Source organism: Montipora foliosa, chromosome 2 (genome assembly GCF_036669935.1).
Source record: "Montipora foliosa isolate CH-2021 chromosome 2, ASM3666993v2, whole genome shotgun sequence".
Lineage (NCBI taxonomy): Eukaryota > Metazoa > Cnidaria > Anthozoa > Scleractinia > Acroporidae > Montipora > Montipora foliosa.
In genome coordinates, this window is record NC_090870.1 from 15615436 (window position 1) to 15632495 (window position 17060).

Genomic DNA, 17060 nt, shown 5'->3' on the forward strand with positions numbered 1-17060 from the left:
ATTGAAGACCTGCTCGGGATGATCGAGACTTGGACTTAGTGCCCTTAGCCTTGCCTTTGCCGCGTCCGGACATGTTGCTTTTTAAATAAAACTTAGCTTTCAGAGCGCTTATCTAATTTGACTGCATTAGGCTAGGAAAGGCTGGATTTTATTCCGATCTGATTGCACTCAGCGGATCGGCATGCACCAATCAAAAGTCGTAAGTTATGCAAAATACCTCTTTTTTAGCGGTATGACCGCCGATCAAGCGAAAATACTGCGACCTCGGTCCGCATACAAATTGATCCCATTGAAGTTTCCGTTATAAATAGTGATTGTACTCCCTTGCGTTATCAATTGCACACAACTGAGATATTATGGCGCCTAAAGTAACTGCCGCTAAAAAGGGCGAGAAGAGGACCGGCAAGGCCAAGTCCGGAACGGATCAGGTCTCGAAGAAGAAAAGCGAGGAAAGAGAAAGGAAAGCTATGCGATTTATATATACAAGGTGTTGAAGCAGGTTCACCCCGACACCGGAATTTCCAGCAAAGCCATGGGGATCATGAACTCTTTTGTGAACGATATCTTCGAGCGGGTGGCCGTGGAGTCCTCACGTCTTTCCCTCTATAACAAGAAGTCCACCATCAGTTCCCGCGAGATACAAACAGCCATCAGGCTTCTACTTCCCGGTGAACTAGCAAAGCACGCCGTCAGTGAAGGCACCAAGGCCGTGACGAAGTACACCAGCAGCCAGTGATCAAGTCTAGTCACCCAAAACACAACGGCTCCTTTAGGAGCCACCAAATATTCTAAAAGCAATATGCCCAACAACCATTAGCCCAAATTTACAACAATTTATAATGCATGACATTGCCACATTGATCAGACTTAATTGCACGATCAGTGTTCGGTAAAAGCTCTCCGCATATTGCCGAAGAAAGGAAAAAGGGAAAGAAGGAGAGCAGGAGAGAAAAAAAAAATCAATCGCCCTCGTCATGTGAACAGGGCATGATTATCTTAGTTTCACTCTCGAAAGTGATCACCAGATAACTAAGCGGTTGAGAACAAGGAAAGAAAACCTCCGATTTGATTGTCGCTTCGTCACGCAGCCAGTCTTCTTAATAAAACGAGGGAGGTGCAAGAAAAGCGATGCTTCTTGTTTTTAGCGTTCCCTTAATCGCTGCTTATCATATTAACCAAGCAGAAATGTGGGGAGGGCATGAATTTCCCAATATTGCGCCCTTGCCGTCCACTCAATTCACGTCGCTGCTTTATACAAAACTGATTTACGTGTGCAAACTCTAATCGAAACCATGGTAGACATTCACGTTCTTCCTTTATGACGGATAAAAAGATTCAGATTTACTGCTTTACTTGCGGAAAAGAGTGAGGGTAAAAAGAAAACAAAACAACAATGCTCGCATTTCACCTAGATGGTGTTGTTTTTACGGAATTATTATGAATTCGGTTTGGCGAATGTAAATAAATTTAGACAGACGGAAGTGAGCGCGCCCTCGAATACGGACTTCATAATTATATCATAAGCGCGCTTATTGCGTCATGAATGAGCGATGAGTGTGCCTGTTTGAATTTTCGCTTGGTAAAGGCCCAGTAATACGGGCAACATCTTTCGTGTAACTTGTCGCGCAACAATTTTGCGTTGCAAGTTGAGATGGTTTGTTGCGTGTATTACCACCCTCTTGCTCAACAAATTTTTGTGTTGCAAAAAGTAGACGTCGCTTTTACCATCTCAACTTGCAACGCAACATTGTTGCGCGACAAGTTGCACGAAAAATGTTGCCCGTATTACTGGGCCTTAATGGCATTTTTTTGCAATTATCTCGTAAGTCCTCTCGTAAGTTAGAATTTTATTTCACGAGCAAGTATTAGTTCAGATAGACGCCACGCTTGGTCGATGGTGGGGTGGGTAACTTATCGGTCATTGCTTTTTTACGCGAGTGGTGGCTCTTAAAAGAGCCGTTTTGTATTGTGTAAGGGTAGCACCTAGGCCCTCTCTCCTCGAATTCTGCGAGCCAGTTGTATGTCCTTCGGCATAATCGTGACTCGTTTGGCGTGAATTGCACACAGGTTCGTATCCTCGAAGAGTCCGACTAAGTAAGCTTCGCTGGCTTCTTGGAGGGCCAAAACGGCGGAACTTTGGAACCGCAAGTCAGTCTTGAAGTCCTGGGCGATTTCTCGGACAAGGCGCTGGAACGGCAGCTTTCTAATGAGCAACTCTGTAGATTTTTGATAACGACGTATTTCCCTCAGCGCCACTGTCCCGGGCCTGTAACGATGTGGCTTCTTCACGCCCCCGGTCGCGGGGGCGCTTTTACGAGCTGCTTTGGTAGCGAGCTGTTTTCGCGGAGCTTTACCACCGGTTGACTTTCGAGCTGTTTGCTTTGTTCGTGCCATAGCTAATAACGACCTTGACAGAGGGACACTAAAGTTGTTCTTTCGTTTAGGCGACTATTTCAACGATATCGGTTTCTCACAAGACGCCAGGTTAAATCTGCTCGGATGAATGTTTCCTTATCTGATTGGCGCGGTACACGAACACATTGTCTTTCATATTTTCATATTCATGACTTCTTACAAACGATTGACCTTAATTTCTTTTGTGTATAACTTGCCTTGTTTCCATAGAGGTCAGGCCTTGCGCCATATCTATAAAATATGTACTAAACTCAGTGATGCTCAAAGTTCAACACTTCATCTTCCGATCACCAAGTGTTTACTAACTACTGAAAATGTCCGGACGTGGCAAAGGAGGCAAAGGTCTAGGTAAAGGAGGCGCCAAACGCCACCGCAAGATTCTTCGAGATAACATCCAGGGCATCACCAAACCAGCGATTCGACGCCTAGCTCGCCGTGGAGGTGTTAAGCGTATTTCTGGACTTATCTACGAGGAGACTCGTGGGGTTCTTAAGGTTTTCCTCGAGAATGTCATCCGTGATGCGGTTACCTACACCGAGCACGCAAAGCGTAAGACTGTCACTGCCATGGATGTTGTTTACGCTCTAAAACGCCAGGGACGTACCTTGTACGGATTTGGAGGCTAGACCTTGCCTTCGTGCCTTTTGTTAAGAAAACACAAACGGCTCCTTTAGGAGCCAACAACCCTTGCAAAAGTTATGACCAATAAATCGATGATACTCCATGTAATTCCCTCTTGCATTGTTTAAATGAAGAAACACGCCTTCATTTTCAGTGCTCTTCTGAATGCCTTTCGAAAACTTTGCGTACTCATAACACGCAATTAAAAAGAAAAAACAACAACAAACAAAAAGAAAGAAACAGACAATCAATCGATCAATAGGAACATACGACTATAGAAACAAAAACCTCCCGCACCAATTGGGTCAGATCCCTTGTTGACCAACGGTTCAGTTCCAGCAAGAAACACATTTCGGGCGATAGATGTTGGACAGCCTCATCGTTTTGTCTTTTATTAGCGTACAGGTGACAAATAATATTCGAACCAATGTTTAGCGAAAGTGGCGATTCCTCGCGCAAACTTGCACAGAAATCTGACTGAAGGAGAAACCTAAGTTGAAAATTTTACTCTTACAGACATAAACTTTCCCTTCAAACTTTCTCATTGCCATACAATTATACTGAGAATACAAAATTACCGAGATCCAGGGAGATCAGTCAATTGCTGACTGCCCGCTGAGACACTCATTTCGAGCCGACAAACTCTGTACAATTAATAATTATGCCTTTTATTAGTGTACAGTGAATTGCATTGAAGCCAATGTTTAAACCCCGAGCGCAATTTCTTGTTAAACGGTTTAGACTGAATGTTTGCAACTTGCTCAGAAAGCTAACTGAAGGATGAATGTAAGTTGAGTATCTCTACGCTTGAGGGCCTTAACTTCCTCCTCAAAAGTTCTCATTTCACAAAATACCTCAAAATTACCGAGATCAATTGAGCGATATACTCTGGACAACTTAATAAACTTGCCTCCCATTAGCGAACAGTCAGAATTACATTCGAGCCAATGTTTGAACGAAGAGCGCAATTTCTTGTTCAACGGTTGAGAATGATTGTATTAAACTTTCTCAGAAAAGTTACTGAAGGACAAACGTTAAGTTGAGTATTTCTACACCGCTTCAACCCTTTCACTTCCTCCCGAAAAGTTTTCACTATCACAGAAGAGCACCTCACCGAAATTTACTGATGGACATCAGTTCATCTTAGCACAAGCCACGAAATCGGGAATCTAACCCCCTGCGATCTATCTTTGATACGAACACGTGCATGTTGGTCATGACTTTTACGATCATTTGGTGGCTCCTAAAAGAGCCGTTTTGTTTTTTTTTTTTTTGCTGAATTAATCTACAGTCAGCGTAAAGCTTTAATGCTGCTTTTTCTCTGTCTTCTTTGGCAGAAGTACCGCTTGTATATTGGGAAGAACACCGCCCTGAGCAATGGTTACACCGGCAAGCAGTTTGTTCAATTCTTCGTCATTTCGGACGGCCAGCTGCAAGTGGCGTGGAATGATTCTGCTCTTCTTGTTGTCTCGGGCAGCGTTTCCGGCTAACTCGAGAATTTCAGCGCTCAGATATTCTAGCACCGCAGCCATGTACACAGGAGCACCAGCGCCAACTCGCTCTGCATAGTTGCCTTTTCGAAGGAGGCGATGAATGCGACCGACGGGAAATTGAAGACCTGCTCGGGATGATCGAGACTTGGACTTAGTGCCCTTAGCCTTGCCTTTGCCGCGTCCGGACATGTTGCTTTTTAAATAAAACTTAGCTTTCAGAGCGCTTATCTAATTTGACTGCATTAGGCTAGGAAAGGCTGGATTTTATTCCGATCTGATTGCACTCAGCGGATCGGCATGCACCAATCAAAAGTCGTAAGTTATGCAAAATACCTCTTTTTTAGCGGTATGACCGCCGATCAAGCGAAAATACTGCGACCTCGGTCCGCATACAAATTGATCCCATTGAAGTTTCCGTTATAAATAGTGATTGTACTCCCTTGCGTTATCAATTGCACACAACTGAGATATTATGGCGCCTAAAGTAACTGCCGCTAAAAAGGGCGAGAAGAGGACCGGCAAGGCCAAGTCCGGAACGGATCAGGTCTCGAAGAAAAAGCGAGGAAAGAGAAAGGAAAGCTATGCGATTTATATATACAAGGTGTTGAAGCAGGTTCACCCCGACACCGGAATTTCCAGCAAAGCCATGGGGATCATGAACTCTTTTGTGAACGATATCTTCGAGCGGGTGGCCGTGGAGTCCTCACGTCTTTCCCTCTATAACAAGAAGTCCACCATCAGTTCCCGCGAGATACAAACAGCCATCAGGCTTCTACTTCCCGGTGAACTAGCAAAGCACGCCGTCAGTGAAGGCACCAAGGCCGTGACGAAGTACACCAGCAGCCAGTGATCAAGTCTAGTCACCCAAAACACAACGGCTCCTTTAGGAGCCACCAAATATTCTAAAAGCAATATGCCCAACAACCATTAGCCCAAATTTACAACAATTTATAATGCATGACATTGCCACATTGATCAGACTTAATTGCACGATCAGTGTTCGGTAAAAGCTCTCCGCATATTGCCGAAGAAAGGAAAAAGGGAAAGAAGGAGAGCAGGAGAGAAAAAAAAAATCAATCGCCCTCGTCATGTGAACAGGGCATGATTATCTTAGTTTCACTCTCGAAAGTGATCACCAGATAACTAAGCGGTTGAGAACAAGGAAAGAAAACCTCCGATTTGATTGTCGCTTCGTCACGCAGCCAGTCTTCTTAATAAAACGAGGGAGGTGCAAGAAAAGCGATGCTTCTTGTTTTTAGCGTTCCCTTAATCGCTGCTTATCATATTAACCAAGCAGAAATGTGGGGAGGGCATGAATTTCCCAATATTGCGCCCTTGCCGTCCACTCAATTCACGTCGCTGCTTTATACAAAACTGATTTACGTGTGCAAACTCTAATCGAAACCATGGTAGACATTCACGTTCTTCCTTTATGACGGATAAAAAGATTCAGATTTACTGCTTTACTTGCGGAAAAGAGTGAGGGTAAAAGAAAACAAAACAACAATGCTCGCATTTCACCTAGATGGTGTTGTTTTTACGGAATTATTATGAATTCGGTTTGGCGAATGTAAATAAATTTAGACAGACGGAAGTGAGCGCGCCCTCGAATACGGACTTCATAATTATATCATAAGCGCGCTTATTGCGTCATGAATGAGCGATGAGTGTGCCTGTTTGAATTTTCGCTTGGTAAAGGCCCAGTAATACGGGCAACATCTTTCGTGTAACTTGTCGCGCAACAATTTTGCGTTGCAAGTTGAGATGGTTTGTTGCGTGTATTACCACCCTCTTGCTCAACAAATTTTTGTGTTGCAAAAAGTAGACGTCGCTTTTACCATCTCAACTTGCAACGCAACATTGTTGCGCGACAAGTTGCACGAAAAATGTTGCCCGTATTACTGGGCCTTAATGGCATTTTTTTGCAATTATCTCGTAAGTCCTCTCGTAAGTTAGAATTTTATTTCACGAGCAAGTATTAGTTCAGATAGACGCCACGCTTGGTCGATGGTGGGGTGGGTAACTTATCGGTCATTGCTTTTTTACGCGAGTGGTGGCTCTTAAAAGAGCCGTTTTGTATTGTGTAAGGGTAGCACCTAGGCCCTCTCTCCTCGAATTCTGCGAGCCAGTTGTATGTCCTTCGGCATAATCGTGACTCGTTTGGCGTGAATTGCACACAGGTTCGTATCCTCGAAGAGTCCGACTAAGTAAGCTTCGCTGGCTTCTTGGAGGGCCAAAACGGCGGAACTTTGGAACCGCAAGTCAGTCTTGAAGTCCTGGGCGATTTCTCGGACAAGGCGCTGGAACGGCAGCTTTCTAATGAGCAACTCTGTAGATTTTTGATAACGACGTATTTCCCTCAGCGCCACTGTCCCGGGCCTGTAACGATGTGGCTTCTTCACGCCCCCGGTCGCGGGGGCGCTTTTACGAGCTGCTTTGGTAGCGAGCTGTTTTCGCGGAGCTTTACCACCGGTTGACTTTCGAGCTGTTTGCTTTGTTCGTGCCATAGCTAATAACGACCTTGACAGAGGGACACTAAAGTTGTTCTTTCGTTTAGGCGACTATTTCAACGATATCGGTTTCTCACAAGACGCCAGGTTAAATCTGCTCGGATGAATGTTTCCTTATCTGATTGGCGCGGTACACGAACACATTGTCTTTCATATTTTCATATTCATGACTTCTTACAAACGATTGACCTTAATTTCTTTTGTGTATAACTTGCCTTGTTTCCATAGAGGTCAGGCCTTGCGCCATATCTATAAAATATGTACTAAACTCAGTGATGCTCAAAGTTCAACACTTCATCTTCCGATCACCAAGTGTTTACTAACTACTGAAAATGTCCGGACGTGGCAAAGGAGGCAAAGGTCTAGGTAAAGGAGGCGCCAAACGCCACCGCAAGATTCTTCGAGATAACATCCAGGGCATCACCAAACCAGCGATTCGACGCCTAGCTCGCCGTGGAGGTGTTAAGCGTATTTCTGGACTTATCTACGAGGAGACTCGTGGGGTTCTTAAGGTTTTCCTCGAGAATGTCATCCGTGATGCGGTTACCTACACCGAGCACGCAAAGCGTAAGACTGTCACTGCCATGGATGTTGTTTACGCTCTAAAACGCCAGGGACGTACCTTGTACGGATTTGGAGGCTAGACCTTGCCTTCGTGCCTTTTGTTAAGAAAACACAAACGGCTCCTTTAGGAGCCAACAACCCTTGCAAAAGTTATGACCAATAAATCGATGATACTCCATGTAATTCCCTCTTGCATTGTTTAAATGAAGAAACACGCCTTCATTTTCAGTGCTCTTCTGAATGCCTTTCGAAAACTTTGCGTACTCATAACACGCAATTAAAAAGAAAAAACAACAACAAACAAAAAAGAAAGAAACAGACAATCAATCGATCAATAGGAACATACGACTATAGAAACAAAAACCTCCCGCACCAATTGGGTCAGATCCCTTGTTGACCAACGGTTCAGTTCCAGCAAGAAACACATTTCGGGCGATAGATGTTGGACAGCCTCATCGTTTTGTCTTTTATTAGCGTACAGGTGACAAATAATATTCGAACCAATGTTTAGCGAAAGTGGCGATTCCTCGCGCAAACTTGCACAGAAATCTGACTGAAGGAGAAACCTAAGTTGAAAATTTTTACTCTTACAGACATAAACTTTCCCTTCAAACTTTCTCATTGCCATACAATTATACTGAGAATACAAAATTACCGTGATCCAGGGAGATCAGTCAATTGCTGACTGCCCGCTGAGACACTCATTTCGAGCCGACATACTCTGGACAATTTAATAATTATGCCTTTTATTAGTGTACAGTGAATTGCATTGAAGCCAATGTTTAAACCCCGAGCGCAATTTCTTGTTAAACGGTTTAGACTGAATGTTTGCAACTTGCTCAGAAAGCTAACTGAAGGATGAATGTAAGTTGAGTATCTCTACGCTTGAGGGCCTTAACTTCCTCCTCAAAAGTTCTCATTTCACAAAATACCTCAAAATTACCGAGATCAATTGAGCGATATACTCTGGACAACTTAATAAACTTGCCTCCCATTAGCGAACAGTCAGAATTACATTCGAGCCAATGTTTGAACGAAGAGCGCAATTTCTTGTTCAACGGTTGAGAATGATTGTATTAAACTTTCTCAGAAAAGTTACTGAAGGACAAACGTTAAGTTGAGTATTTCTACACCGCTTCAACCCTTTCACTTCCTCCCGAAAAGTTTTCACTATCACAGAAGAGCACCTCACCGAAATTTACTGATGGACATCAGTTCATCTTAGCACAAGCCACGAAATCGGGAATCTAACCCCCTGCGATCTATCTTTGATACGAACACGTGCATGTTGGTCATGACTTTTACGATCATTTGGTGGCTCCTAAAAGAGCCGTTTTGTTTTGTTTTTTTTTTGCTGAATTAATCTACAGTCAGCGTAAAGCTTTAATGCTGCTTTTTCTCTGTCTTCTTTGGCAGAAGTACCGCTTGTATATTGGGAAGAACACCGCCCTGAGCAATGGTTACACCGGCAAGCAGTTTGTTCAATTCTTCGTCATTTCGGACGGCCAGCTGCAAGTGGCGTGGAATGATTCTGCTCTTCTTGTTGTCTCGGGCAGCGTTTCCGGCTAACTCGAGAATTTCAGCGCTCAGATATTCTAGCACCGCAGCCATGTACACAGGAGCACCAGCGCCAACTCGCTCTGCATAGTTGCCTTTTCGAAGGAGGCGATGAATGCGACCGACGGGAAATTGAAGACCTGCTCGGGATGATCGAGACTTGGACTTAGTGCCCTTAGCCTTGCCTTTGCCGCGTCCGGACATGTTGCTTTTTAAATAAAACTTAGCTTTCAGAGCGCTTATCTAATTTGACTGCATTAGGCTAGGAAAGGCTGGATTTTATTCCGATCTGATTGCACTCAGCGGATCGGCATGCACCAATCAAAAGTCGTAAGTTATGCAAAATACCTCTTTTTTAGCGGTATGACCGCCGATCAAGCGAAAATACTGCGACCTCGGTCCGCATACAAATTGATCCCATTGAAGTTTCCGTTATAAATAGTGATTGTACTCCCTTGCGTTATCAATTGCACACAACTGAGATATTATGGCGCCTAAAGTAACTGCCGCTAAAAAGGGCGAGAAGAGGACCGGCAAGGCCAAGTCCGGAACGGATCAGGTCTCGAAGAAAAAGCGAGGAAAGAGAAAGGAAAGCTATGCGATTTATATATACAAGGTGTTGAAGCAGGTTCACCCCGACACCGGAATTTCCAGCAAAGCCATGGGGATCATGAACTCTTTTGTGAACGATATCTTCGAGCGGGTGGCCGTGGAGTCCTCACGTCTTTCCCTCTATAACAAGAAGTCCACCATCAGTTCCCGCGAGATACAAACAGCCATCAGGCTTCTACTTCCCGGTGAACTAGCAAAGCACGCCGTCAGTGAAGGCACCAAGGCCGTGACGAAGTACACCAGCAGCCAGTGATCAAGTCTAGTCACCCAAAACACAACGGCTCCTTTAGGAGCCACCAAATATTCTAAAAGCAATATGCCCAACAACCATTAGCCCAAATTTACAACAATTTATAATGCATGACATTGCCACATTGATCAGACTTAATTGCACGATCAGTGTTCGGTAAAAGCTCTCCGCATATTGCCGAAGAAAGGAAAAAGGGAAAGAAGGAGAGCAGGAGAGAAAAAAAAAATCAATCGCCCTCGTCATGTGAACAGGGCATGATTATCTTAGTTTCACTCTCGAAAGTGATCACCAGATAACTAAGCGGTTGAGAACAAGGAAAGAAAACCTCCGATTTGATTGTCGCTTCGTCACGCAGCCAGTCTTCTTAATAAAACGAGGGAGGTGCAAGAAAAGCGATGCTTCTTGTTTTTAGCGTTCCCTTAATCGCTGCTTATCATATTAACCAAGCAGAAATGTGGGGAGGGCATGAATTTCCCAATATTGCGCCCTTGCCGTCCACTCAATTCACGTCGCTGCTTTATACAAAACTGATTTACGTGTGCAAACTCTAATCGAAACCATGGTAGACATTCACGTTCTTCCTTTATGACGGATAAAAAGATTCAGATTTACTGCTTTACTTGCGGAAAAGAGTGAGGGTAAAAAGAAAACAAAACAACAATGCTCGCATTTCACCTAGATGGTGTTGTTTTTACGGAATTATTATGAATTCGGTTTGGCGAATGTAAATAAATTTAGACAGACGGAAGTGAGCGCGCCCTCGAATACGGACTTCATAATTATATCATAAGCGCGCTTATTGCGTCATGAATGAGCGATGAGTGTGCCTGTTTGAATTTTCGCTTGGTAAAGGCCCAGTAATACGGGCAACATCTTTCGTGTAACTTGTCGCGCAACAATTTTGCGTTGCAAGTTGAGATGGTTTGTTGCGTGTATTACCACCCTCTTGCTCAACAAATTTTTGTGTTGCAAAAAGTAGACGTCGCTTTTACCATCTCAACTTGCAACGCAACATTGTTGCGCGACAAGTTGCACGAAAAATGTTGCCCGTATTACTGGGCCTTAATGGCATTTTTTTGCAATTATCTCGTAAGTCCTCTCGTAAGTTAGAATTTTATTTCACGAGCAAGTATTAGTTCAGATAGACGCCACGCTTGGTCGATGGTGGGGTGGGTAACTTATCGGTCATTGCTTTTTTACGCGAGTGGTGGCTCTTAAAAGAGCCGTTTTGTATTGTGTAAGGGTAGCACCTAGGCCCTCTCTCCTCGAATTCTGCGAGCCAGTTGTATGTCCTTCGGCATAATCGTGACTCGTTTGGCGTGAATTGCACACAGGTTCGTATCCTCGAAGAGTCCGACTAAGTAAGCTTCGCTGGCTTCTTGGAGGGCCAAAACGGCGGAACTTTGGAACCGCAAGTCAGTCTTGAAGTCCTGGGCGATTTCTCGGACAAGGCGCTGGAACGGCAGCTTTCTAATGAGCAACTCTGTAGATTTTTGATAACGACGTATTTCCCTCAGCGCCACTGTCCCGGGCCTGTAACGATGTGGCTTCTTCACGCCCCCGGTCGCGGGGGCGCTTTTACGAGCTGCTTTGGTAGCGAGCTGTTTTCGCGGAGCTTTACCACCGGTTGACTTTCGAGCTGTTTGCTTTGTTCGTGCCATAGCTAATAACGACCTTGACAGAGGGACACTAAAGTTGTTCTTTCGTTTAGGCGACTATTTCAACGATATCGGTTTCTCACAAGACGCCAGGTTAAATCTGCTCGGATGAATGTTTCCTTATCTGATTGGCGCGGTACACGAACACATTGTCTTTCATATTTTCATATTCATGACTTCTTACAAACGATTGACCTTAATTTCTTTTGTGTATAACTTGCCTTGTTTCCATAGAGGTCAGGCCTTGCGCCATATCTATAAAATATGTACTAAACTCAGTGATGCTCAAAGTTCAACACTTCATCTTCCGATCACCAAGTGTTTACTAACTACTGAAAATGTCCGGACGTGGCAAAGGAGGCAAAGGTCTAGGTAAAGGAGGCGCCAAACGCCACCGCAAGATTCTTCGAGATAACATCCAGGGCATCACCAAACCAGCGATTCGACGCCTAGCTCGCCGTGGAGGTGTTAAGCGTATTTCTGGACTTATCTACGAGGAGACTCGTGGGGTTCTTAAGGTTTTCCTCGAGAATGTCATCCGTGATGCGGTTACCTACACCGAGCACGCAAAGCGTAAGACTGTCACTGCCATGGATGTTGTTTACGCTCTAAAACGCCAGGGACGTACCTTGTACGGATTTGGAGGCTAGACCTTGCCTTCGTGCCTTTTGTTAAGAAAACACAAACGGCTCCTTTAGGAGCCAACAACCCTTGCAAAAGTTATGACCAATAAATCGATGATACTCCATGTAATTCCCTCTTGCATTGTTTAAATGAAGAAACACGCCTTCATTTTCAGTGCTCTTCTGAATGCCTTTCGAAAACTTTGCGTACTCATAACACGCAATTAAAAAGAAAAAACAACAACAAACAAAAAAGAAAGAAACAGACAATCAATCGATCAATAGGAACATACGACTATAGAAACAAAAACCTCCCGCACCAATTGGGTCAGATCCCTTGTTGACCAACGGTTCAGTTCCAGCAAGAAACACATTTCGGGCGATAGATGTTGGACAGCCTCATCGTTTTGTCTTTTATTAGCGTACAGGTGACAAATAATATTCGAACCAATGTTTAGCGAAAGTGGCGATTCCTCGCGCAAACTTGCACAGAAATCTGACTGAAGGAGAAACCTAAGTTGAAAATTTTTACTCTTACAGACATAAACTTTCCCTTCAAACTTTCTCATTGCCATACAATTATACTGAGAATACAAAATTACCGTGATCCAGGGAGATCAGTCAATTGCTGACTGCCCGCTGAGACACTCATTTCGAGCCGACATACTCTGGACAATTTAATAATTATGCCTTTTATTAGTGTACAGTGAATTGCATTGAAGCCAATGTTTAAACCCCGAGCGCAATTTCTTGTTAAACGGTTTAGACTGAATGTTTGCAACTTGCTCAGAAAGCTAACTGAAGGATGAATGTAAGTTGAGTATCTCTACGCTTGAGGGCCTTAACTTCCTCCTCAAAAGTTCTCATTTCACAAAATACCTCAAAATTACCGAGATCAATTGAGCGATATACTCTGGACAACTTAATAAACTTGCCTCCCATTAGCGAACAGTCAGAATTACATTCGAGCCAATGTTTGAACGAAGAGCGCAATTTCTTGTTCAACGGTTGAGAATGATTGTATTAAACTTTCTCAGAAAAGTTACTGAAGGACAAACGTTAAGTTGAGTATTTCTACACCGCTTCAACCCTTTCACTTCCTCCCGAAAAGTTTTCACTATCACAGAAGAGCACCTCACCGAAATTTACTGATGGACATCAGTTCATCTTAGCACAAGCCACGAAATCGGGAATCTAACCCCCTGCGATCTATCTTTGATACGAACACGTGCATGTTGGTCATGACTTTTACGATCATTTGGTGGCTCCTAAAAGAGCCGTTTTGTTTTGTTTTTTTTTTGCTGAATTAATCTACAGTCAGCGTAAAGCTTTAATGCTGCTTTTTCTCTGTCTTCTTTGGCAGAAGTACCGCTTGTATATTGGGAAGAACACCGCCCTGAGCAATGGTTACACCGGCAAGCAGTTTGTTCAATTCTTCGTCATTTCGGACGGCCAGCTGCAAGTGGCGTGGAATGATTCTGCTCTTCTTGTTGTCTCGGGCAGCGTTTCCGGCTAACTCGAGAATTTCAGCGCTCAGATATTCTAGCACCGCAGCCATGTACACAGGAGCACCAGCGCCAACTCGCTCTGCATAGTTGCCTTTTCGAAGGAGGCGATGAATGCGACCGACGGGAAATTGAAGACCTGCTCGGGATGATCGAGACTTGGACTTAGTGCCCTTAGCCTTGCCTTTGCCGCGTCCGGACATGTTGCTTTTTAAATAAAACTTAGCTTTCAGAGCGCTTATCTAATTTGACTGCATTAGGCTAGGAAAGGCTGGATTTTATTCCGATCTGATTGCACTCAGCGGATCGGCATGCACCAATCAAAAGTCGTAAGTTATGCAAAATACCTCTTTTTTAGCGGTATGACCGCCGATCAAGCGAAAATACTGCGACCTCGGTCCGCATACAAATTGATCCCATTGAAGTTTCCGTTATAAATAGTGATTGTACTCCCTTGCGTTATCAATTGCACACAACTGAGATATTATGGCGCCTAAAGTAACTGCCGCTAAAAAGGGCGAGAAGAGGACCGGCAAGGCCAAGTCCGGAACGGATCAGGTCTCGAAGAAAAAGCGAGGAAAGAGAAAGGAAAGCTATGCGATTTATATATACAAGGTGTTGAAGCAGGTTCACCCCGACACCGGAATTTCCAGCAAAGCCATGGGGATCATGAACTCTTTTGTGAACGATATCTTCGAGCGGGTGGCCGTGGAGTCCTCACGTCTTTCCCTCTATAACAAGAAGTCCACCATCAGTTCCCGCGAGATACAAACAGCCATCAGGCTTCTACTTCCCGGTGAACTAGCAAAGCACGCCGTCAGTGAAGGCACCAAGGCCGTGACGAAGTACACCAGCAGCCAGTGATCAAGTCTAGTCACCCAAAACACAACGGCTCCTTTAGGAGCCACCAAATATTCTAAAAGCAATATGCCCAACAACCATTAGCCCAAATTTACAACAATTTATAATGCATGACATTGCCACATTGATCAGACTTAATTGCACGATCAGTGTTCGGTAAAAGCTCTCCGCATATTGCCGAAGAAAGGAAAAAGGGAAAGAAGGAGAGCAGGAGAGAAAAAAAAAATCAATCGCCCTCGTCATGTGAACAGGGCATGATTATCTTAGTTTCACTCTCGAAAGTGATCACCAGATAACTAAGCGGTTGAGAACAAGGAAAGAAAACCTCCGATTTGATTGTCGCTTCGTCACGCAGCCAGTCTTCTTAATAAAACGAGGGAGGTGCAAGAAAAGCGATGCTTCTTGTTTTTAGCGTTCCCTTAATCGCTGCTTATCATATTAACCAAGCAGAAATGTGGGGAGGGCATGAATTTCCCAATATTGCGCCCTTGCCGTCCACTCAATTCACGTCGCTGCTTTATACAAAACTGATTTACGTGTGCAAACTCTAATCGAAACCATGGTAGACATTCACGTTCTTCCTTTATGACGGATAAAAAGATTCAGATTTACTGCTTTACTTGCGGAAAAGAGTGAGGGTAAAAAGAAAACAAAACAACAATGCTCGCATTTCACCTAGATGGTGTTGTTTTTACGGAATTATTATGAATTCGGTTTGGCGAATGTAAATAAATTTAGACAGACGGAAGTGAGCGCGCCCTCGAATACGGACTTCATAATTATATCATAAGCGCGCTTATTGCGTCATGAATGAGCGATGAGTGTGCCTGTTTGAATTTTCGCTTGGTAAAGGCCCAGTAATACGGGCAACATCTTTCGTGTAACTTGTCGCGCAACAATTTTGCGTTGCAAGTTGAGATGGTTTGTTGCGTGTATTACCACCCTCTTGCTCAACAAATTTTTGTGTTGCAAAAAGTAGACGTCGCTTTTACCATCTCAACTTGCAACGCAACATTGTTGCGCGACAAGTTGCACGAAAAATGTTGCCCGTATTACTGGGCCTTAATGGCATTTTTTTGCAATTATCTCGTAAGTCCTCTCGTAAGTTAGAATTTTATTTCACGAGCAAGTATTAGTTCAGATAGACGCCACGCTTGGTCGATGGTGGGGTGGGTAACTTATCGGTCATTGCTTTTTTACGCGAGTGGTGGCTCTTAAAAGAGCCGTTTTGTATTGTGTAAGGGTAGCACCTAGGCCCTCTCTCCTCGAATTCTGCGAGCCAGTTGTATGTCCTTCGGCATAATCGTGACTCGTTTGGCGTGAATTGCACACAGGTTCGTATCCTCGAAGAGTCCGACTAAGTAAGCTTCGCTGGCTTCTTGGAGGGCCAAAACGGCGGAACTTTGGAACCGCAAGTCAGTCTTGAAGTCCTGGGCGATTTCTCGGACAAGGCGCTGGAACGGCAGCTTTCTAATGAGCAACTCTGTAGATTTTTGATAACGACGTATTTCCCTCAGCGCCACTGTCCCGGGCCTGTAACGATGTGGCTTCTTCACGCCCCCGGTCGCGGGGGCGCTTTTACGAGCTGCTTTGGTAGCGAGCTGTTTTCGCGGAGCTTTACCACCGGTTGACTTTCGAGCTGTTTGCTTTGTTCGTGCCATAGCTAATAACGACCTTGACAGAGGGACACTAAAGTTGTTCTTTCGTTTAGGCGACTATTTCAACGATATCGGTTTCTCACAAGACGCCAGGTTAAATCTGCTCGGATGAATGTTTCCTTATCTGATTGGCGCGGTACACGAACACATTGTCTTTCATATTTTCATATTCATGACTTCTTACAAACGATTGACCTTAATTTCTTTTGTGTATAACTTGCCTTGTTTCCATAGAGGTCAGGCCTTGCGCCATATCTATAAAATATGTACTAAACTCAGTGATGCTCAAAGTTCAACACTTCATCTTCCGATCACCAAGTGTTTACTAACTACTGAAAATGTCCGGACGTGGCAAAGGAGGCAAAGGTCTAGGTAAAGGAGGCGCCAAACGCCACCGCAAGATTCTTCGAGATAACATCCAGGGCATCACCAAACCAGCGATTCGACGCCTAGCTCGCCGTGGAGGTGTTAAGCGTATTTCTGGACTTATCTACGAGGAGACTCGTGGGGTTCTTAAGGTTTTCCTCGAGAATGTCATCCGTGATGCGGTTACCTACACCGAGCACGCAAAGCGTAAGACTGTCACTGCCATGGATGTTGTTTACGCTCTAAAACGCCAGGGACGTACCTTGTACGGATTTGGAGGCTAGACCTTGCCTTCGTGCCTTTTGTTAAGAAAACACAAACGGCTCCTTTAGGAGCCAACAACCCTTGCAAAAGTTATGACCAATAA

At 44.3% G+C, this 17060-nt stretch overlaps 3 protein-coding genes and 2 pseudogenes across 3 annotated transcripts in view; 3 read left to right on the forward strand and 2 right to left on the reverse strand.

Annotated features, from left to right (window-relative positions):
• Positions 1 to 73, reverse strand: part of LOC137991241 (histone H2A) — a 378-nt gene extending 305 nt beyond the window's left edge. Inside the window, exon 1 of the mRNA XM_068836354.1 lies at positions 1 to 73. This exon is cut by the window's left edge and continues 305 nt beyond it. Within this exon, the coding sequence (XP_068692455.1) occupies positions 1 to 73 (73 nt within the window).
• Positions 74 to 2389: 2316 nt separating this feature from the next.
• LOC137992539 (uncharacterized) lies at positions 2390 to 7774 on the forward strand (annotated as a pseudogene).
• A 1212-nt stretch (positions 7775 to 8986) lies between these two features.
• LOC137991242 (histone H2A) lies at positions 8987 to 9364 on the reverse strand. Its single transcript, XM_068836355.1, has one exon. It carries the CDS (start codon positions 9362 to 9364, stop codon positions 8987 to 8989), a length of 378 nt encoding a protein of 125 aa, XP_068692456.1.
• Positions 9365 to 9647: 283 nt separating this feature from the next.
• On the forward strand, positions 9648 to 10025 carry LOC137991243 (histone H2B). The gene has a single exon (XM_068836356.1). It carries the CDS (start codon positions 9648 to 9650, stop codon positions 10023 to 10025), a length of 378 nt encoding a protein of 125 aa, XP_068692457.1.
• A 1653-nt stretch (positions 10026 to 11678) lies between these two features.
• On the forward strand, positions 11679 to 17060 carry LOC137992540 (uncharacterized; annotated as a pseudogene).